The 22,541-nt window shown below is 43.3% G+C and overlaps 1 protein-coding gene across 3 annotated transcripts in view; it reads right to left on the minus strand.

Moving 5' to 3' along the window:
* The window catches only part of DYNC2I1 (dynein 2 intermediate chain 1), a 117,306-nt gene that overhangs the window by 89,033 nt on the left and 5,732 nt on the right, over positions 1 to 22,541 (minus strand). For 2 of the 3 annotated variants that reach the window (XM_077491135.1, XM_077491137.1), the window contains exons 2-6: positions 14,744 to 14,797; positions 10,740 to 11,193; positions 6,135 to 6,211; positions 4,968 to 5,288; positions 4,146 to 4,211 (exon numbers count right to left, since the gene is read on the minus strand). In XM_077491135.1, coding sequence (XP_077347261.1) covers positions 4,146 to 4,211; positions 4,968 to 5,288; positions 6,135 to 6,211; positions 10,740 to 11,193; positions 14,744 to 14,797 — 972 coding nt within the window. The remainder of the gene's footprint in view (positions 1 to 4,145; positions 4,212 to 4,967; positions 5,289 to 6,134; positions 6,212 to 10,739; positions 11,194 to 14,743; positions 14,798 to 22,541) is intronic. The other variant, XM_077491136.1, reaches the window with a different exon arrangement.

Here is a 22,541-nt window from a genome sequence, read left to right on the forward strand (position 1 = left end):
GCCGTGGCTCACTTCCACACCCTCTCTCTCTCCTTATTGGCTTACCAACTTTGATTGACAGCAGCCAATGGTGTCACTGCTGTGTCTCAGCCAATCAGGAGGGAGAGTCCGAGGCATTCGTGCCACATCACTGGATAGAGATGGGCTTAGGTAAGTATTAGGGGGCTGCTACACACAGAAGGTATTTATCTTAATGCATTAAAGTGAAAGTAAACCCACCACTCACCCAGTATAAACTAATGGCACAGTATTAATGTGAATCTATACATGCAAGCCTCCTGCATGTATCCCTACCTTGTAAATGTCCCCCCTCCCCTTTCAACAGTAGGAGTCCTGCAAAACTCTGGAATCGGTGGGTGGGTCTCTTTGCCATAGCTCGATGGGCAGAGTCGTTATGTCACAAGGCTCCCCACCCACCTCTACACTCTATTCTTTAGTTTTGAGTAACATCCAGTCAAAACTCAGGAAAGGCACCACATGACTTTAGCATGCCCAATCATACCGAGGTGTGGAGCAGCCAATCCTGGGAGAGCTGGAGAAGAAAGGAGGGGGGATGTGAAGCTTGGACCCTAACACTCTCTCTCATGCCATTCATGAGATAATAAAATCAGATGTCAGTCACAGCAGTGGGGGATGTGGGGACACAAACTTATCTGTGTGTAATTTTTTTATCTCACAAAAAAAAATAATATATATAATAATAATAATAATATTAATAATAATAATAATAATAGATAGGAGGGTTGTTTAGAGCTGGATTAACTCTTCGTGGCAAGACTGGGCATAGATGACTTGAAATCCTCTACTGTACCAGGTAGAAGTCTTCATTAAAAAATAAAATAAAAGGATTCAGGTTTAAATCCACTTTAACCACTTGAGCCTTGGAAGGTTTTACCCATTTCTTGACATACGACACTTCATCGCTTTAACTGACAACTGCGTGGTCATGCAACGCTGTACCCAAAATAAAATGGATGTCCTTTTTTCCCCCCACAAATAGAGCTTTCTTTTGGGGGGGTATGAGAGCACCTCTGTGGTTTTTATTTTTTTCTCTATAAACAAAAAAATACCGACATATTTGAAAAAATATATATACCGTACTTTTCCGTGTATAAGACGCTACTTTATCCTTAAATTGTTAGACTGAAATTCGAGCAGCGTCTTATACATGGTCAGTCAGCCTGGGAGAGAGCCGCGCGGGTGCGTAGATGGTCATAGCTTGTGAACGGCTTCCTCAAATCACGAGCCGTATGTTAGTGACGTCAGCTGGAGGTAGAGGCGGAGGTGGAGAGTGCGCAGATGCGATCCCGTTCGACGTGGAGACTGCGCAGATGCAGAGAGCGGAGCGTTTTGAGCCCAAGATGTCACAGAATAATAAAAGTAAGAGACTGTCTTATTCTGCAAAATTAAAACTCAGTGTAGTTAGCTATGCAAAAGAGCATGGGAATAGAGCTGCAGAGAGACAGTTTGGACCTCCCCCCCACTGAGAGTATGATCAGACAGGGGAGAAAACAGGAAGAGCAACTCCTTAAAGAGGGATTCCACCCAAAAAAAATATTAAAAGCCAGCAGCTATAAATACTACAGCTGTTGACTTTTAATAAATGGACACTCACCTGTCCCGGGTTCCAGCGATGCCGGCAGCCGAGGCCGATCGATCGCTCGGCTCTCGGCTGCTGCCGTCACCATTCTAGGTGAGGGAATCAGGAAGTGAAGCGAATCGGCTTCACTTCCCAGTTCCCTACTGCACATGCGCGAGTCGCGCAGCGCAATAGGAATTCTCCGCGCTGTCTCTGAGACCCGTGTGTGTCCCAGCAGACAGCGCGGCAGGACAGGATATGGCGTAGACTCCCACGGGAGTCTATGCCCGGAAGTGGGTGTAAATACCTGTCTTTGACAGGTATCTTCACCCCCCTCCCCCCCTGAAAGGTGCCAATTGTGACACCGGAGGGGGGGAGGGTTCCGTTCAGCGGAGGTTCCACTTTAGGGTGGAACCCCGCTTTAAGATGCCAAAAAAGAAGAAGGCCTTAAGGGGAAAACCAGCAAAATGGCCAAATTTGGAGCAGAGGCTTAAAACTTAGATTTTGGAGCAGCGCCAGAGTGGCTTATGTGTGTCAACCAAACTTATTCAATGTCAGGCAAGAATGTTTGCAGGCGAAATGAACATTGTTTATTTTACAGGAAAGGCAAAATGGTGTTTCAATTTCATGAGGAGAGAAGGGCTGGCCATGAGGACATGAACAAAGTTAGCTCAAAAAATGCTACCAGTTTATGAGGATAAAAATCCAAACAGGTTCACTCCTATGTCATACAACTTCGGAAAAAATATGATTTTGAACCAAGTCAGATTGCAAACATGGATGAGGTCCTTCTCAATTTTGATGTGCCTTCCAACAGAACTGTTGATGTGAAAGGAATCAAAACAGTGCCAATAAAAACAAGTGGCCATGAAAAGACACACTATACTGCTGTGCTTTCATGCTGTGCAGATGGTACTAAACTGCCTCCTATGCTTATTTTCAAGAGGAAAACCTATCCTAAAGAGACCATACCACCTGGCATTATTGTGCAAGTTCAAGAGAAGGGATGGATGAATGAAGACGTTATGGCCATTTGGTTTGCAAAGGTTTGGTCCAGAAGACCTGGAGGGCTCTTAAAGAAGCCAGCTCTGCTTGTCTTTGATCAATTCCGAGCACATTTAACAGAAAAGACTAAAAGGGTTGCATCAGATTTGCACAGCCACTAGATGTTTCAATCAACAAGCCATTTAAAGTCCTGATGAGAAGAATGGAACAGTTGGATGCAAAAAGCAGGTGATAACTTGACCCCGGCAGGAAGAGTGAAAAAACCAACCATTACCGAGGTCTGCAATTGGGTCCTAAACTCATGGCATGGCGTCAAACAAGAGGTGATTGTGAAGTCCTTCAAGAAATGTGGAATCAGCAATGAAATGGACGGAACTGAGGATGATCTCACATATTTAGACAGCGACCCAGAAGACAGCAGTGATGCAAAAGAAGTTGAAGAAATTCTGTCTGGGACTAGTGATGAAGAAGAGAACATTGATGCAACAGAGATTGAATAAAGTGATATGATGCGTAATATACTGGTATGTAAACGTTAATTACTAAATAAAACTGTGTTCTGTTTTACCTGTTTAAAATATGGATTTCTTAATTCTGGGTTGCAAAAGTGGGGGGCGTCTTATACATGGAAAAATACGGTACATATCTTTTACTTTCTGCTATAATACTACATTTCCAAAAAAAAAAAAAAAAAAAATTTAAAAGAAGCAAAAATTTCTTCACCAATTTAGGCCAATATGTATTCTGCTACATATTTTTTATAAAAAAAAAAAAAAATACGAAATAGTGTATATTGACTGTTTTGCGCAAAAGTTAGTGTCTACAAACTACGGGATAGATTTAGAGACTTTTATTTGTATTTACTAGTAATGGCGGTGATCTGCGATTTTAAGAGGAACGGCGACACTGCGTTGTTCAAATCTGACCCTAAGTGACTATAAAAATGCACTGATCACTGTATAAATGGCACTGGCAGGGAAGGGGTTAACACTAGGGGGTGATCAAGGGGTTAAATGTGTTCCCTGGGAGGCGTTTCTAACTGTGGGGAGGGTGGAAGTGGATCCACTGGAGGGAGAGAGAAAAAAAAAAAAAAGGAGCTCGTGATTCAGCTTAGCTCAAACATGATCTTTCACTTTTCCTCCCTTATAGATCAGCGGTGTGCTTTGTTTACATGGGCACACCACTGATCCGTCTCTCCTGTGAATGATCGGCGGGTCAGTGGCTATCCTGCCAATTGGCTCCCGCTGTGCCCAATCACAGTGGGAGTGGCGCGCCTGCGTGCCCCCTAAACTGCGTGCACAAAATCATGTACAGGTAGGCGATTTTGTGCACCCGGGCTGCCCTGCCACAGTAAATGTATGTGGGGTGGCGTTTATGATAAAAAAAAAAAAAAACTGTTTTTACAACCACTTTAAACTTTACATCAATGGCCTCAGAGTTCTAGGAGGGAAACCCCCCAACATGTCCGTACATTTTGGATAAGTGACTTTGAGAGTTTGCAATGCAGGCTAAAGTCACCTTTACACCAGAGAGAGTGTCACGTCCATGCTGTCGCAATTACCTTCTCATTATCACTTCCTTGCTTTGGATTGGATTTAATGGAGGGTTTGTGACGTACTCGGTTTTCCTAGAGATAAAAAAATAAAAAAGAAGGACACACTACTTAGACTGAGGACACTGCAAAGAGGAACGATGTTCTGCTACCCATAGTGGCCAGATTTCTTCTTTAAAGGATAAGTTTACCTTTACAATGGAAATAATAAAATGCATATTTTTTTGATAGGTAAAACAAAAAAATGCATTTATAATTTTTTTGTTAGGAGCCTGTAAAAGCATTACACCCATGATCAGCAGATTGTGGGTATATTGGCACGGTCCAGCAGACTGTCTGTGTGAAGATCCCCCACTTGCTGTCAAAAGGGGGGGGGGGAATTGGGGGGGTGCGGAGGTTGGTGCATCTGTAACATGTTGAACCCTGAATATGAATATAACATGTTACAAAAGGTGAACTTATCCTTTAACATCGTGCCACTTGCAGCAAAAGAAGGCAGTCTGCACTTATCATGGTTGCAATTCTCTGCAGCTTCCAATGCAAAACTTTTATAATTCGACTTATTTTTCTTTATTATGGAAGCATTTACTACATTTTTAAATAAGGATGTTTTAAAATTAAGCTTATTTATATAATTTCACACTGTTACTAAAAAGCTGGATATTTTACTTTTTTTTTTTCTCTTTAGACAAAAGCTTGTGGCGCCGCCACAGTGACCCCACAGGTATGGCATATGCATACTTACATTGGTCCAAGCCGGGCCAATTTAACTAGTCAACAAAATCCATACCTGGAATTCATAATGTAATAGATATGCTGCCACTTTTGTACCTCATTATCTGTATTCTTCTTTTCACGTTCTTTTTGCTCGCTCTTTTCTCTGTGTCTTCTTTCTCGGTCTTCCTTCTGTGAATGCCTCTCCTTGGAATGCTTCTCTTTCCGTCTGTCCACATTTTGCACAGAGTCTTCAGCAAACCTCACCTCTGTGTTACCTCGTACCTCCTTTTCACGCCTGGTATGATGCCTTTTATCACTCTCAGGATCCTTGCTGTGTTTTCGATCTCCACTCCTCCTTTCCTTCTCATGATCTCCACCAAATAAATCTTCTTGCTGCTTCTGGCGTCTGATATCTTGATCTTTGTATTCTTCATTCTAAAAAACAGACATTTCATATTATAAATACAGGGTGCAACATGTCAAGTCCTGAGCTACTAGCCAGGCCTCAAGGGTTACAGAATTAAGTTATAAAAATGTGTTACAACTTTCTGTGCAGCCTCAACTGTGGCCAAAAAATGCAGCCTGCCCGTGCCCATCAATGCCGCATCACCTGTGCAGGAGAAGAGAGGAGAGGAACAGGATTACTGGCCAGATCATCAGAGAGAGGGGAACATTGCTGTAACAGCTTTCATTTGAATTACAGAGTGTTCTCTATGCTCGCCATCACATACAGCCCTGGCTCCTGGTCCGGGTACTTTGATATACGTCACACTTCCACGTTTTGTGTATCAAAGTACCCAGGCCAGGAGACGGGGCTGTGACAGCGAGTGCAGAGAACACTCAGCAATTCAAATTAAAGCTGTTACTGCGATGTTTCCCGCTCTAATGATGTGACCGGCTCTCTCTTCCACCTCGGCGATCACTGGTAGGATGGCTCCCATTCAACCCCGCCTGCTGTGCTCGCATTGGGTTTATTAGCTGACAGTTTTTTTGTTTGTCTCTAACTAAGGAATTTCTTCCCCGAAACACATCAGATCTTTTTACTTTAGGCATGCACATACATTGAGGTTTACAATAATCCACCCTGGATTGCTGTGGGCAGGCTCTTATAACACAGTGGAGCTAAGGTAGACTTTCTCACCTATACCACTGGGCAGCACTAACTGACAGCAGGAACCAGACACATCTTCAGCAGCTGCAATGTTGCGTGCTAGAAGAATGCGATATATGCCTTTCTTTAATAAACATTTTAACAGGAATCAATATCATTAATTAGTTTACCTCCTGCTTTCTCTTTTCTTTTTCTCGTTTTTCTTGATGTCGCCTTTCCCGATCTTCACTTCTGCGTTTGCTTTTTTCTAGAAATATACATTTCGATTTAACATGCTGTGTACTTATTTATTTTTTGACCATTTCTCCCCTACCGGAATGGGAATGGGTCAAGTAAATGAGGCAAGGGTGGACTGCTAATTCCCATATACATATAGCCTGCCAAGGTTTTTAAGTTCAGCAGAGACTGGTTGAATTTTGATCTGTGTGTGTGGCCCTCCCTGTTCGACAGAAGCCCATCATCAATAGATTGACTTCTGTCGAAGGAGACTGCTGGAAAACAGTCTGTGCAGCACGGATCAGTGTATCCCGGCTTTTCCACTGTCAGAATACAACGGGACATCGGGAAGGATTCCTTCTTCGGTCCACCTCGTTTTGGTGGATGGGGGGGGGAATCAGTTTGTTTTTTTCCGAAAAAATACAAGAAGCTATGCGTGTATACCCAGTTTAACTGTTATATTATAGAAAAAGAACATGCCCTAATCATCCAAAAACATCTATACAGAGGCAAAGCACTGGATATATTTCACAGTTTTAGACCCAACCTGCTAATAAATCATTTACGATCTAAAATGAATTCCTATAATTGGTCAGCATACAACTACTGTAGGTTTCTATTTGTGGAATGGCAGTAGTAGGTGCTTAAAGTAGAACTAAAAGACAAAGTTTTTTTTTTTTTTTTTTTTTTTTAGTTCTACTTAAAGTAGAGTAGAGATAGATTAGAGCCCAGTCATTTTTTTTTTTTTTTACTGCTGTCTGTGCTCCCATTAGGAAGATTCACCCTCTCAAATTTGTCCTGTTTACCATTATCATTGAAAGTAAGGAAAAAAAAAAAATCTCAAATTTTGGGTTGTACCTAGAAAAATAACAGAGGGCAAACCTTCCAAAGGGGACACTACTTCTAATGCCTTGGGGATTCCCAAGGAATTTGCTTAATTTGCAGGGACTTCCTCTCGCTTCCTGTTTGGCAATGGGGCAGGAAGTAAAGGAAAATCTCCAAAATGGGACACAGATGGTGAAAAGAAACTGACAGAGGTTACAATATCTCGCAAAAGTGAGTACACCCCTCACATTCTTGTAAATATTTTATTATATCTTTTCATGTGACAACACCGAAGAAATGAAACTTTGCTACAATGTAAATTAGTGAGTGTACAGCTTGTATAACAGTGTCAGTTTGCCCCCTCAAAATAACTCGCACAGCCATTAATGTCTAAAACGCTGGCAACAAAAGTGGGTCCAATTTTGACATTTTTACTTAGGGGTGTACTCAAAGTGTCAATATTTTGTGTGTACACAACTATTTTCCAGCACTGACTTAACCCTCTTGGGTACGGAGTTCACCAGAGCTTCACAGGTTGGCACTGGAGTCCTTTTCCACTCCTCAATGACGACATCACGAAGCTGATGGATGTTAGAGACCTTGCACTCCACCTTCCATTTGAAGATGCCCCACAGATGCTCAATAGGATTTAGACCTGGATACATGCTTGGCCAGTCCATCACCTTTACCCCCAGCTTCTTTAACAAGGCAGTGGTCATCTTGGAGGTAGGTTTGCTGTCATTATGTTGGAATGCTGCCCTGCGGCCCAGTCTCCAAAGTGAGGGTGATCATGCTTTGCTTTGGTATGTCACAGTACATGTTGGCATTCATGGTTCCTACAATGAAATGTAGCTCCCCAGTGTCGGCAGCACTCATGATGCCCCAGACCATGACACTCCCACCACCATGCTTGACTTTAGGCAAGACACACTTGTCTTGTACTTACTGTGAAGTAATGCTTACTTCAAAGCATACAAAAAAACAGCAGTAAGACCAACGTTTTGGGACCTGGACTTCATACAGGGGGCCTTTCTTTCCCTAAAACATCAGGCTTGCTCCTGATCTTTTTGAATGCTGTAAAGTATGAGTAAAGTAAAAATGACCTCAACTACTACTCTAGTTCGGACTACCTGTATTCTGCAGTGCCACTGCTTCTTTTGCACCCAATTCTCTTTGAATGGCTATGGATGAATTTTTGCATACTGTCACCATAGGGTCACATGTAAACAAAGCTCAGCCTGTAAAGGAAGAACATATAACCATGTCTTCCTGTTTGCCCACATCTTTAGACTCCACCATTTTCTGCTTCCCATTCCTGGCTGAAAGTGTCACAGATCAAAAGGAAGGTATAGTAAGAGTTGGCAGCTAAAACTGGTATTCACACAAGTGAAACTTCTTGGGACGCAGGGCTCTTCACTAGAAGGCACCTGTAGTATGTATCACCCCTGGGTGCTTGCACTTTAATTAGTTGATGAGATCAGCATATCTGGAGTGATAAAAGCTTTTGTTTAAGGACTGTACTACTTGAGCTTGAGTCACGTGAATCAGTCCAAACTTAAGGTGGACCTAAACATAAAAAGCGAGGATTTTGCTATCCTATAGGAACATCTAAAAATGTTAATTGTGTCCAACAAGTAACCTGAAAAATGTATCTTTTGTCTGGAAAATAGCAGTGCACTCCCTGGTACATGAGGAGACCTAGGCCCTCCTATGCCTATAAACTCATAGCTATATGTAAAGCACTGCTGCTTTTAACTGCTAATCTCATGAGATTTTGAGGGAGACTTAAAGTAGTTCTAAAGCCTAAACATTTTTTAACTTAATGAATTCCTTGCATTAAGGTAAAAAAAAAAGTTTAGGCATCAGTATACCCCCCTCCCCCCCTTTTTTACTTACATGATCCCTTCAGTTGATTCAGCGCTGTTAAACATCTGCAATTCTTCTCTCTCCTCACTTCCTGGTCTCACTGGCTTTGCTGGGGCACTGGGAACCAATGTTAATCAATGGCAGGGACGGGACGGGGGGGGGGGCCTGGAGACTCACACAGACAATGGAGCTGACAGCGGGGCTCGGCAGGAGCACACACACACACACACACACACACACACACACACACACACACACACACAGCGGCTACCCATGGGGACACTGGACTTAGAGAAGGAGACAGGAGGGCCAGGGAGGACCCGAAAGGAGGAGGTTCAGGCTGCTTCTTCTTCATTCATTCTGTTTTCTGCACCTCTCCTTCCTTACCCTGTAATGCCGCGTACACACGAGCGTATTTTCCCGTGAAAAAAATCTTGGAAGGTTTTTCTGACAGAACTCCACTCAAGCGTGGCTTGCATACACACGGTCACACAAAAGTTTGCAAGAATGCGGTGACGTACAACAACACTATGATGAGCTGAGAAAATTAAGTTCAATGCTTCCGAGCATGCGTAGGAATTTTGCGCGTCGGAATTGCTACAGACGATCAGAATTTCCGATCGAAAATTTTTACGACTGAAAAAAATTGCTCTCAATCTTTTGCTGGCGGGAATTTGTCCAGCAAAAAGTCCGATGGAGCATACACACGGTCGCATTTTCTGACCAAAAGCTCTCATCGGTCTTTTGGTGGCCGAATTTCCGATCACATGTACGCGGCATAAGGGTTAGCTGTTTTTGAAGTCCATTCACAGCTGTGATTAGGGCTGAACAGTAGACTCCTGTGGGACTCTACAATGGATGATGTTCGCCCCTGGATGCAGAAAGATTGTAGCCAAGGCCAATCATCTGCCCTTTAAAGCAAATAACTGCTGTGTGTGTGTGTGTATACATGCAAACAGCGGCACATAACTGCAGCTCCTGTCAGCCTCTCAATGCTTTTGCCGCAGGACTTTGTTTATAATTTCTGCAGAAATACACTATCCATCCCTTACTGCATACTGGTAGATGCACGGAGGGTAGAGAGCCTCCGGAAGCAAGCAGCGAGGCATTTATTTTTTATTCTTTACCTCCCTAGACCAGGATCTCCAAACGATGGCCCCAGGACACATCTGCCACACTACAAGATTTTATACGGCCCTCAGCCAGGGTCAATGTGCACAGATTGAGAATCCAGGTCAGCAAAGGCTACCTCTGATCTTTGCCTCCTCCATCCCCCTCAGTCTCCACCACAAGTTCCCCCCTGCTGCATGGTCATCATTCCTGTTGACTGCAGGGACCATTCTGCTCCTACAGTCGTATTGTAAACTTTACATTCATAAAGGCCCATAATGTTGTTGACCTATCTTAAAATGGGGGACACTGATGGGGAGCCTAATGTAAGGGGGGCTCTCTTGGGGACCCTGATGTAAGGGAGCACTCTGATGGGAATTCTGATGTAAGTGGGATCATTAATTTTTAAAACTGATTTTTTTGGCTTATGAATATTTGTCATACATGATGTGGCTCTTGTACTAAAATGTTTGGACACACCTGCCTTAGGCTAAACAAGCAGTAAATACTTGCTGTGCAGGAGGGGAGGCAACTATATGGCAATTTATTTTCTACTGGATCTACATTCTCAGTATAAGCTTTTCTAGCATTAAACTATGTAAACATGGGGGTCTACCTAAAAAAAAAAAAAAAAAATAAAAAATGTATTCAGTTTGCAACTAATCAGGCAGCTTCTTTTGTTAAATCGTTAGCAGATCTAATTAAATCAGAATGTAGTGTGTATAGTCAGGCTTAGTGTATAAAGCACATTTGCTTACCCAGACTCTCTCTCACCATCCTCTCCTCCTTGGTCAGCTCAGATGTCCCATGGTCTTTAGCAGAATTTTCCCCTCTGTAAGTTTTCTCTTTAATCCTTTCTTTCTCCCCAGTTCTGTGTCTTTCAGATACACGAGGTCTTTCTGTGTCCCTTGGTTTTTCCTTTTCCCTGCGATGCTCTCGAACTCTATCCCTCTCTTTATCAGCAAGTGTGTCACTCTCAGGATATTTGTCTGTCTCTCTTCTCTCACCATTAGGTTTGCCAGGTCTCTCTACTCTTTCTTTGTCAGGATAGCCACGTCTCTCTATTCTTTCTGTTTGCCTGTCACTCTCGCTGTGTCTGTCTCTTTCTTTCCGTTCAGACTTGTGTCTGCGGTCTGCATGCTCATCTCGATCTTCTCTTTGAGGTCTTCTTTCTTTATGTCTCTTTTCATTAGAAGATTCAGACTGCATAGTCTAAACAAAACAGCAATTGTCAGAGTTAACAAGAAAAGTAACAAGTAACCGTAAAGGACATATACAGGCAAAGAATTTAAATAATTGAAGTTCATTGACTGTAATGAGATGGGCAAAAGGATAACCAATAATCTGACTCCATTATTTGGATATTTGAAAGCCTTGGCCTTTACTGGTACAGTAGCCTTGACATATAAAAGAGACCCGAGCATACCATGTCACTTGTCTGCAACAACCCAAACCTAAAACGGTTAACATTTTTCAATATTCCATAATTATAAAATAAAACTATGGGGGTTAGTTATGAAAGGCAAATCCCCTTTGCACTGCAAGTGCACTTGGAAGTGCAGTCGCTCTAAATCTAAGCGGTAGATGTGAAATGACTGGAAGCTCTGCTGATTTTATCATCCAATCATGTGCAAGCTGTTTTTTTACTTTCCTTGCATGTCCCCTTCAGATCTACAGTGACTTTACTCCCAAGTGCACTGGCAGGACAAACTAAAGCAGTATTAAACCCAAAAGCAAACATTTATTAAATTGCAGCTTACCAATTCTTAGATGTGATGGTTGTATTGTTTCCTAAATTTTAGGCTTTCTTCTACTTCCATCTGGTAATCCAGCCAGCAATTAAGCACAAACTCTCCAGCAGAATGCATCAGTTACATGCATGAGATAAAACAATTAATACTGGCAGGGTGATTAAAATAGCCAGCTTTTATGTATTAATTGCAAAACCTTTACCCAAAAAGGAAAAAAAAAAATGGTTTGCTGTAACTGCTTATAAATTGTGAGCTGGAGTTTGGCTACAATTTGTTAGTGTATCTAAATCTACTTATACATTTAACACTACCCCTCCCCTCCAAACTGACAATGCTGCCATCTACTGTGTCTCCTGTGCTCATTCCTACACAGTCATGTCTCACTAATACAGGAGGTGTGTTACTGGCCATATCATCAGGTGAAAATAGAGGTAAAGAGCCCTGTGTGTGTGACGTGTGTGCACTTTTCTATGTTCAGGTGCGAGATTATGCCGCACGACTCTGCCTGGCAGGGGAGAGTGTAGAGATGGGCGGGGAGTTCTGGGATGTCACCACTCCGCCTCCTGAGCTCCGGCAATGAGACCCGCCCACTGATCAGAATCATTTTCCCTTTGCCTGTATGAGCTGTGCTAAAATTTCAGAAGGTAAAGACACATACATGACATTTGTACATGTGGGCATATTACTATGGAGCCTTTGCAGGATGCCATGCGGGTTTACAACTATTTTAACCCACATCATAAAAACTATCAATAAATGGTGTATTATGTGCTGGTCATATTCACTCAGTCCCTATGAGATTAGTTTTCTATATTCTTCAAAAAACCTGGTTGATCCTGCTGCTCTCTAACGCCACCTTCTCTCAATTCAGCTAGAGATTTTGCAGCTGTGGTGGCAACTCTGCACGTGCTCAGTTTTCAGTGAGTTTCTATGCTTAGCATTTCCTCCCTATCACATCTGAGCAGCCCATGTGACTATGAAATCATATGTGAACGTATACACTGTGGTAAAATGAAATCCCACTCCCTCCCTCCTCCGTCTACTAAACAACTATAAAAGATATTACATGTAAATTAATGGAGGCTTTACCTCTCTCTTATTCTAAGACACAGGCTGGAGGCGTGTGACACAGCCTGTGACTGGCAGAAATCCACTGACAGGATGTTAGTGCCAAAAAAAATAATAAAGATTTGATTTCAAATATATATTTATATATGACAATTTAAAACACTTTGTTGATATTAGTTATTTATTTTTACTCTGTATTACAAAGGCTGTTTTTTTTTTAATTTTGAACACGTGACCAGCAGCAGAGGACTAGAAGCTCCTACTACCCATGTTTTCCTGCTGACAGGCTGGGAAAGATCTGGGTCATGTGACAGTTTTTTTTTTTTTTTAAATTAAAATAAATGACAGTGCCATCATCCACATACATGATATACACCCAAGGAATGCCAGAAGACATGTAGCTTTGGGTTGAATCTTAAAGTAGATCCCAACATGTTATGGAAATGCTTTCCTTCTTCAGGGAAAAGAATAGGTATAGACAATTCTAGGAATATAATAAGCTATAAAGTAATAATTCAAAACATAATATTATTGTTACAGAGTATATATGTACAGTATACAAGATATGCCCAAAACAAAAAACTAATTAAGCTTTTTTTTTTTTTAAACACCTTTTATAAACCTCTAGAATACAGGGGAAATAATCAGACCAGCAGCCTGTGAAACACTCAGCAGGCTAAAAAGCAATCAACAGTTGCTTCACTGACTACAGATGAGTCAAACTATATGTACCTAACAGCCTATACTGTAACTGGGAGGGTGTTACACCTGTGTAGCCCTCTTTTGGGGGATTATGAGAAATGGCCCTCCCTAAACAGGATATCGAGCTAAACCTGTAGGTAAATAAGAGCTTCTGGTTGTCATTGAAACTAGTGGGCTGGGTGGCAGCCGGATCTGTGAGCACCAGTGTGCCTGCCAGCTTCTGTGCATAGTACCGCATGTCCTTAGGGGGATCCTAGCCAGCGTTTAGGGGTTTTTGGAGGTTTACTTAGGCTTCTCTGTACCACACAGTCCATACTGCTGGAGGCCCGCGGCAGTGCCATTTTGGATCTCCGGACGCTGGATGTCCTCTTTTCCATTTCCCCCGGGTAGCCATCATGGATCTAAGCATACCGTGGGGTACCGTAGGGTCACAAGAGGTTCTGGAGCTGCCTGCTGTCTGTATCTGAGCCGGGAACAGGATCAAATCAGGGTAACCTGCGGGAGCTCTGTGAGATGCAGCTGCTTACATGCCAGTCCTGGCCACGCCCCTACTTGCCACTGACAGCTTCCAGGTATTCAATGCCAGGCCATTTCTATTGGCTGGGCTGAGATGGCGTCACTCCTGCACATGCAGGAAAGTTCAATAATCTCTGCAATGCCATAATTTTACATTGTGCTGCGTATGTGCAGCTCAGTGTACAGTGCGGAAAGGCAGGTAAGCAACTTTAATGCAGAAAAGATAAAGCATGTCTCTTCTGCATTAAAATCTTGGCTATTCAGTTTTCTTTTTTTTGGTTAAAGTTACACTTTACATTATTGGACAACTGAATATCCTCCCACTGTTTTCATTATTATAAAAAAGCATCTTTCAGATCATATGATTTAGAACACAAGAAGTCACAGATCAAGTAGCTGTCTGATTTGGACTTGTCTTAGAGCTACAAGCTGACAGATAACAATAAAAATGAAAGTCTACCGATTTCAGGCATGAAATCACTGCAATGTCACAGAATTAATACATTTTTAAAAGTAATGTTTGGTCCTTTGCTGTCTCCTAGATTACAGCTTTCAACAAAGACAGGCTCTGGTGAGAATGTCATGCCTCATCGATGGCCATTTGTTTTCGTACTGTACATAGCAAAATTCCAGAACAGTGAGGAGTAAATCCAAATCAATGGCTGAAGAGCAGAGCTATGATAAAACAAATCTAATACAGCATGGAGAAGACACGTCTACATAACCTTTAATTGCCTCTTCAGCTCCTCGGTTGTCCAGGTGTCCTCCTTTGATTTATGCTAAAGAAAAGAAAAATTAAGAAAAGAGGAAGTAAGGAATACAAATAAGAAGCTCATAGTTTATATTTTTTAATATATTGTTTTTAATTTAGCATTTCTGCTTTTGAACCCTTTGGGAAGATTCAAAATATGAACATACATTAATGGGCACCAAACCATAACACAAAAGAGTCTAGTGAGGTTTTAATCATTCCCAATTTGACCACATAAAAGATATGCCAAGCCTTGGTGAAGAAGGGGTTAACAGAATGAAGACTTGAAAGTACTCAAAACTGAACTCCTGACATACCCTGATGAGCAGCAGTAAGTCACTTGTGTGTATGTCCAGAGCTCAAAAAAGGATCATCAGAGCGAATATATTTTCCTAAAAAGATCTCTCTGGTCTTAAAAGGAGAAGTATAGCCAATGCTTGTTTGACTTGGTTTCTATGGATCACAGGAGTATAGTTTCTTCAGCGCTCCTGTGACCCGTTTTCAGCATAGAGCGGGCTGAAGTCCACTCTCTGCTGATGTCACCGATGTCAGTCCACACACTGTGTCATCACGACAACAAAATCTGGATCTGCCAGGTGCCTGAACTAACACCCGGCTCAGCCTCACAGCAAGCCACTGAGAGCCTGAGCCAGGTGCTCCACCCTCTCCACAGCCCAGCGCTTCAGTGAGCGAGGAGGGGGCAGAGCAGAGAGCTGTGACTGATAGTCAGATGGTTTAATGCCTTTATTCTAAGCTCTGATGTCTGAAATGCGTTGGCTGCCTTTTATGTTGTGTTGGCTCGCCCAACACATAAATCTCAAAATGCTGACCACAACATACAAAGTCATTTACAGCTCTGCTCCAAGCTACATCACCAGCATAATCTTAAAATATCACCCAAATTGTCCTCTTTGCTCCTCTCAAGACCCGCTCTCTTGCCCCCTATACCGCTCTTTCCATGGTCTTCTCCAGAGCTTCACCCTTCCTCTGGAATTTCCCATGCCAGGTTATAATTTTACTTCACCCACAATCAATATCTTTTGCATCACTCTCTCCTCCCTTTAGATTGGAAGGTCTCACAAGAAGGCCTTCTGACCCCTCATGTATTGATTTGTACTGTAACCACACTGTCACCCATAACATTTTAAAGTGCTGCACAAACCATTGGTACTATATACACATTTTTATAACAACAACTATTAACCTCTTGTTGGACTTGGTAACCCTATTGTTGGGTGTACATTTATAAATTGAGACTTTTTCTTGAACCCGTTGAGGGAGAACTGTCTGCTCTGGAAGCTGTCTCACCAAGCCATTGAGCTTCCTGTATTTGATCAAGCACAGAAATGCTGGTGACTCTTATAGTGGTTGTAAAAGGCAGAAGGTTGTTTATGTTAATGCATTAAGATAAAAAGCCTTCTGTGTGCAGCAGCCCCCCTCAATACTTACCTGAGCTCCCTCTCTATCAAGCGATGTCTACAAGTCCCTTGGCAGTCCGGGACTCTCCCTCCCAACTGACTGATACACGGCATTGGCTCCCACTGCTGTCAATGAAAAGAGAGAAAGAAAAGAGAGAGAGAAAGAAAAGAAAGAGAGAGAGAGAGAGAGAGAGAGAGAGAGAAAAGAGAGAGAGAGAGAGAGAGAAAAGAGAGAGAGAGAGAGAGAGAGAGAGAAAAGAGAGAGAGAGAAAAGAGAGAGAGAGAAAAGAGAGAGAGAAAAGAGAGAGAGAGAGAGAGAGAGAGAAAAGAGAGAGAGAGAAAAGAGAGAGAGAGAAAAGAGAGAGAGAGAGAGAGAAAAGAGAGAAAAGAGAGAGAAAAGAGAGAAAAGAGAGAAAAGAGAGAGAGAGAGAGAGAAAGAAAGAGAAAGAGACGAACTGCAGCTCTGTGTCGGCTCACAGCTGTCAATAAAAGATGTTGAAACAAAACATGTAGTATGTGAGCATAAACTGAAATGATGCATCCTGCATATCATCTCTGCTTTCTACCTGCCATCTTGCCAAATACCTCTCATGTGTGTTGCTAGTGACCTGGTTGGTCAAAGATCTGCCTGGCTAGGCAGGAAGACAAGGCAAGTCCTTGAGTGTCCTTACAGAGCCACAAGTGTGAGGGGGTCTGTCTAACGATGGTCTGTCTCACCCCTGGGAATTTTTATTCTTTTTTCCTGAATACAATAAAGAAAATGGGTACAAAATGCTATGCATTTCCTTCTTGTGTTACAGTGTTTGTTACCCCCAACACTTGATATTCCCAATATGTGCCATGTACTTGTATGGAAAAGTATCCTGTTCCCTTTGTATTGTTTCCTTGGTGTGAAATCCCTGGGGTTCCTACCAGCCCCTCTGCTTTACTATTAAAAACTGACCACGCTAAGCAGGAGAACACACCGTAGTCAGTTCTTTAACTATGCTGGGAACTCAGCCTGCTCTCCTCCAATGAACAGATCTGTCCTGACTCAGTGTACTGTTGCTTCTCCTCCTCCCCAGCTCTTATGCAGCTGACAACAAAGGGAATGGGTTGTTTTACAAGGTGATCGTTTACAATCACTTTAAAACTTTATGAACTGAGCCTGAAGTGTTGTAAATATTCCAGCACTACACATCCTACAGAGCATCTGTTGAAGAACACTTGTCGATTTTTGTATATTACTCAGCAAACGGTTTCATTTATTGAAAGCAGCTGCTCTGAAAACAGTGACGCAGTTCCATGAACAGGACACACAGCAGTCTGCCATCTAGGGAGATTATGCTTACAGTAAGCGATTCTCAGCTTTAGGGAATGAAGAGACATGAGCAGCTTAGCCTCCTGGCACTGGCAGATGGAAACCCATTGAAGCCATTGCCCATCTGCAGTATCTACATCCATACACAAATATATTTTTCTTGTTTTACTATTTCATAATGACTAGCGTCTTCAGAAAAAAAAAAAAAAAAAAAAAAAAAAAAAAAAAAAGCAAGAATCCATTCCATCCAAACAAAAGGTAAAAAATAGCTGATTAACCACTTTCAGACCGGACCATTTTGCTGGCTTAAGACCAGACCACTTTTTGCCATTCCGCACTGTGTCGCTTTAACTGACAATTGCGCGGTCGTGCGACGTGGCTCCCAAACAAAATTGGCGTCCTTTTTTTCCCCAAAATAGAGCTTTCTTTTGGTGTTATTTGATCACTCCTGCGGTTTTTATTTTTTGCGCTATTAAAAAAAAAAAACGACAATTCTGGAAAAAAAAAATGCATATTTTTTACTTTTTGCTATAATAAATATCCCCCAAAAATATATATAAAAAAACATTTTTTTTCCTCAGTTTAGGCCAATAGGTATTCTACTCTATTTTTTTTTAAACCAAAAATTCGCAATAAGTGATTATTGATTGGTTTGCGCAAAATTTATAGTGTTTACAAAATAGGGGATAGTTTTATGGCATTTTTATAATAATATTTTTTTTTTTTTACACTAGTAATGGCGGCGATCAGCGATTTTTATTGTGACTGCGACATTATGGCGGACACATCGGACATTTTTGACACATTTTTGGGACCATTGTCATTTATACAGCAATCAGTGCTATACAAATGCACAGAATCCTGTGTAAATGACACTGGCAGTGAAAGGGTTAACCAGGAGGTGGCAGTGTAGGGGTTAAGTGTGTCCTAGGGGCGTTACTAACTCTGGGGGGGCTGGGCTGTGTGTTAGTGAACACTGATCTCTGTTCCAATCACAGAAAGCAGAGATCAGTGTCACTTGTTGCTAGGCAGAACGAGGAGATGCTGTTTACATCGGCATCTCCCCGTTCTGCCTACCCGTGAGACGATCGTGGGTATTCCCGTGGCGATCGAGTCCGCGGGACCCGGGACCGGACACACGGGGGTCCCGACTGGTACGCAGGCCACTATTCCCACAAAGTTGGGAGCTCGAAATTGTTTTTGTATACTGACGCATTAAGAGTTCCCTTCACTGGAACGAAGGGACCAAGCCCAAGCCCTGAAAAACAACCCCACACTATAATTCGACCTCCACCAAAAACTTTACACTTAGCACAATGCAGTCGGGCAAGTACCATTTTACTGGCAACCGTCAAACCCAGACACTCCCATCAAATTGCAAGACAGAGAAGCGCAATTCGTCATTCCAGAGTACGTGTCTCCACTGCTCTAGAATTCAGTTATGACATGCTTTACACCACTGCACCCTACACTTTGCATTGCACTTGGTGATGTAAGGCTTGGATGCATCTGCTCAGCCATGGAAACCTATTCCATGAAGCTCTCTACACACTGTTGTGCTAATCTGAAGGTCACACGAAGTTTGGAGTTCTGAAGCTTTTGACTCTGCAGAGAGCTGGCGACTTCTACACACTTCTGCTGTTCCCAGTTGCTTCCGCTTTGTTATAATACCACCAACAGTTGGCCGTGGAATATTTAGTAGCAGGAAATTTCATGGGTGGACTTATTGCACAGGCGGCAACCTATCACGGTGCCACGTTTGAATTCACTGAGCTCCTGAGAGCAACCCATTCTTTCACCGGTTTGTAAAAGCAGTCTGCATGCCTAGGTGCTTGATATAGTATATGTCTCCTTAGGCCTCCTGTACACTGCTGCTGGTAAAGGGATGTTTAAGAGCAGTTGGGCGTTTTTTTTTCAGCTGTCCCTGAACTCTCCTCCATGTTATCTTATCAGTACATGTACACAGGGTCGCTTATAGGCAGTTGAGCTTAGAAGCCTTTTTTTGGAACGCAAAAAAAAATAAATAATAATAATAATAATAATAATAATAATAATAATGGGTTCAGACGGATGTTCAGAGGCATTTGAAATGCCTGTAACAGCTTCTAAACATGGTAACTCGTGTTTAGGCCCCATGCACACGAGACGCCAGTGCAAACTCTGCTGAACACATGTTTTTAAAAGCTGAATCCGCCATTTAGAAACGCCCATTTCGCGATTTAGCGTTTGTCTCTAGAAGTGTTTAGTTAAGATAACATCATAGACCCTCCCCAAGCTCACAAAAACAGTATTATTAACTATTTCAGCCATTTTGTGAGACCAGAGTGAGTAGCAGCAGCTATGAGAGCAGCAGTGTAATTGTATTTAGCGTGTCACTTGCCACATCACCTGCCACGAGCTGTGGATTGTCCGCTTGCCACGTCACAAGTTGTGGATTGTCCACTTGTCACGTCAATTGCCACATTTTGTGGATTGTCCACTTGCAATTGTTTAAAATATTTTTTTTATGGTTTTTCATCATTTGCCATCATTTTTGAGATTTTTAATGTAAAAAAAAACGCTTATAAACGAAAACGTGGCAAAACGCTTTTGCGTCTGAAACGTGAAAAACTTTCGCGTTTGAAACCAATTTTTTTGCTTCTGGAAAAATTAGGTTTTTGTTTTTTTACATAACTTTTATTCCTATCACATAGGGGGATCAATAGCCCCTATGCACATAGGTAGTAGGTTCTCTTTATGGAGACACCGGGGTCTATTAGACCCTGGATAGCTCCTCTCTAATCCACTGCAGCTGATGGAAAACCGACCTTGTTCCATCTGCTGCTTCCCCCAAAACTGTTCCCGGAGAATGACAGCCAAGGTCCAGGAAGTGGCATCTTACATGTCACTTAACAGCCTGTGTACACAAGTGAGGTTGAGCAGCCGGAGGTCTGTTGAGCTCCCGCTGCCCTTCCCAGCGACACCCACCATGACAGAACTGTAACTTACACATATATTTGCAAATGTGTGCAAACTAAACCCCGGTTTTTAACGCATACTGTTAGACAGGATAATTTAGTTGGTTGTAGGCTGGATGGCAAGTTGACTTTGGAATTTCTTTGGCATGTGCCACCCTTCCATATGTTCCTTGCTTCAAAAAGTCCCCATTTTGAAGGCGTATATGCAAGTTATTTGCCACAAAAAGGGTCCCGGGTACTGCCCTAGGGGACATGTACCAATGCAAAAGACATTTAAAGAAAAAAAAAAAAAAAAGTTTTTAAAGGAGCAATGATTTCAACCATTTCCCTACAGATAGAATCATTCCCTAGGTAACACATTTAACCCCTTGATTGCCCTTAGTATTAACTCCTTCCCCGCCAGTGACATTTAAACAGTAATCAGTGCATATTTATAGCACTGATCGCTGTATAAGTGTCACTGGTCCCAAAAAAAAAAAAAAAAAAGGTCAAAAATGTCCGATCTGTCTGCCGTAATGTCACAGTCACGATAAAAAGTGCTGATCACCGCCGCCATTACTAGTAAAAAAATAAAGATAATAAAAATGCCATAAATCTATACCCCATTTTGTAGGCGCAATAGCTTTTGCACAAACCAATCAATATACCCTTAGGCCGCGTACACACGGGCGGACTGTTCGCCCAACCTTGTCCGCTGAACAGTGTTTGGGCGGACAGTCCGCTCGTGTGTGGGCTTTCAGCGGACAGTTTCAGCGGACAGTTGGACGGACAAAGTCTTTCGGAAATTCCGAAAAACTGTCCGCTGAAACTGTGTTTGAGCGAACAGTCCGCCCGTGTGTAGGCTACTTTCGAAATGAGCAAACTGTTCCCGCTCGGAAAGTCCGCCCATTTCGAGCGCGTATACAGGTAGGCGGGGCCCGCGAAGGAGACGTCGCGGGCTCCGCCGCCTGGAATGGGCTTAAAGGGGAACCCCAACGCCGAAAAAAATCGGCGTGGGGGTTCCCCCAAAGTCCACACCAGACCCTTGTCCGAGCACGCTACCCGGCCGGCCAGGAAAGGGGGGCGAGCGAGCGCGCCCCCCCTCCTGAGCCGTACCAGGCCGCGTGCCCTCAACATGGGGGGGTGCCTTGGGGAAGGGGGGGCCGCGCGGCCCCCCCACCCCAAAGCACCTTGTCCCCATGTTGATGAGGACAAGGGCCTCTTCCCGACAACCCTGGCCGTTGGTTGTCGGGGTCTGCGGGCGGGGGGCTTATCGGAATCCGGGAGCCCCCTTTAAGAAGGGGGCCCCCGGATACCGGCCCCCCACCCTATGTGAATGAGTATGGGGTACAATGTACCCCTACCCATTCACCTGTGAAATAAAGTACAAAAAAAACACAACACAGGGAAAAAATATTTTATTGCACAGCTCCGGGGGTCTTCCGTCTTCGGGGGTCTTCTCGCCGGACTCCTCCGCTATCTGTGTGTAGCTCTTTTACTAGCGGAGGAGTCCGGCTTTCTTCCTCCCCGCCGCCGGCCTCTTCTCCCGACTTCGGGGGTCTTGTCCCCCTCTTCGGTTCTTCTGCTGGGCCACCGCGCCTTCTTGTAGCTCTTTTGCAGGCGGTGGCCCGGTCTTCTGTCGCCGCTGCCTTCCGTTCTTCTGTCGCCGCCTTCGGTTCTTCTGCCGGGCCACCGCGCCTTCTTGTAGCTCTTTTACAGGCGGTGGCCCGGTCTTCTGTCGCCGCTGTCGTCGCCGCCGCCGCCGCCTTCCGTTCTTGTTCTTGTTCTTCTTCTTGTTCTTCTTCTTCTCCTGGAGATGTTGACTCGACGAGCTCTCCGCCGGAATGCCAGAGCCGCGCTGTGCGGTCACTTATATAGTGACAATGGGGCGGTGTCACATGGTATATGTCACATGGGTTGGTCACATGGGTTGATGTCACATGGGGACTATGACATCGTAAGGGGGCGGGGTCACCATGTGACCAACCCATGTGACATATACCATGTGACACCGCCCCATTGTCACTATATAAGTGACCGCACAGCGCGGCTCTGGCATTCCGGCCGGAGAGCTCGTCGAGTCAACATCTCCAGGAGAAGAAGAAGAACAAGAAGAAG

Source organism: Lithobates pipiens, unplaced genomic scaffold (assembly GCF_037356315.1).
Source record: "Lithobates pipiens isolate NorthernLeopardFrog02 unplaced genomic scaffold, aLitPip1_a1.2 Scaffold_19, whole genome shotgun sequence".
Taxonomy (NCBI): domain Eukaryota; kingdom Metazoa; phylum Chordata; class Amphibia; order Anura; family Ranidae; genus Lithobates; species Lithobates pipiens.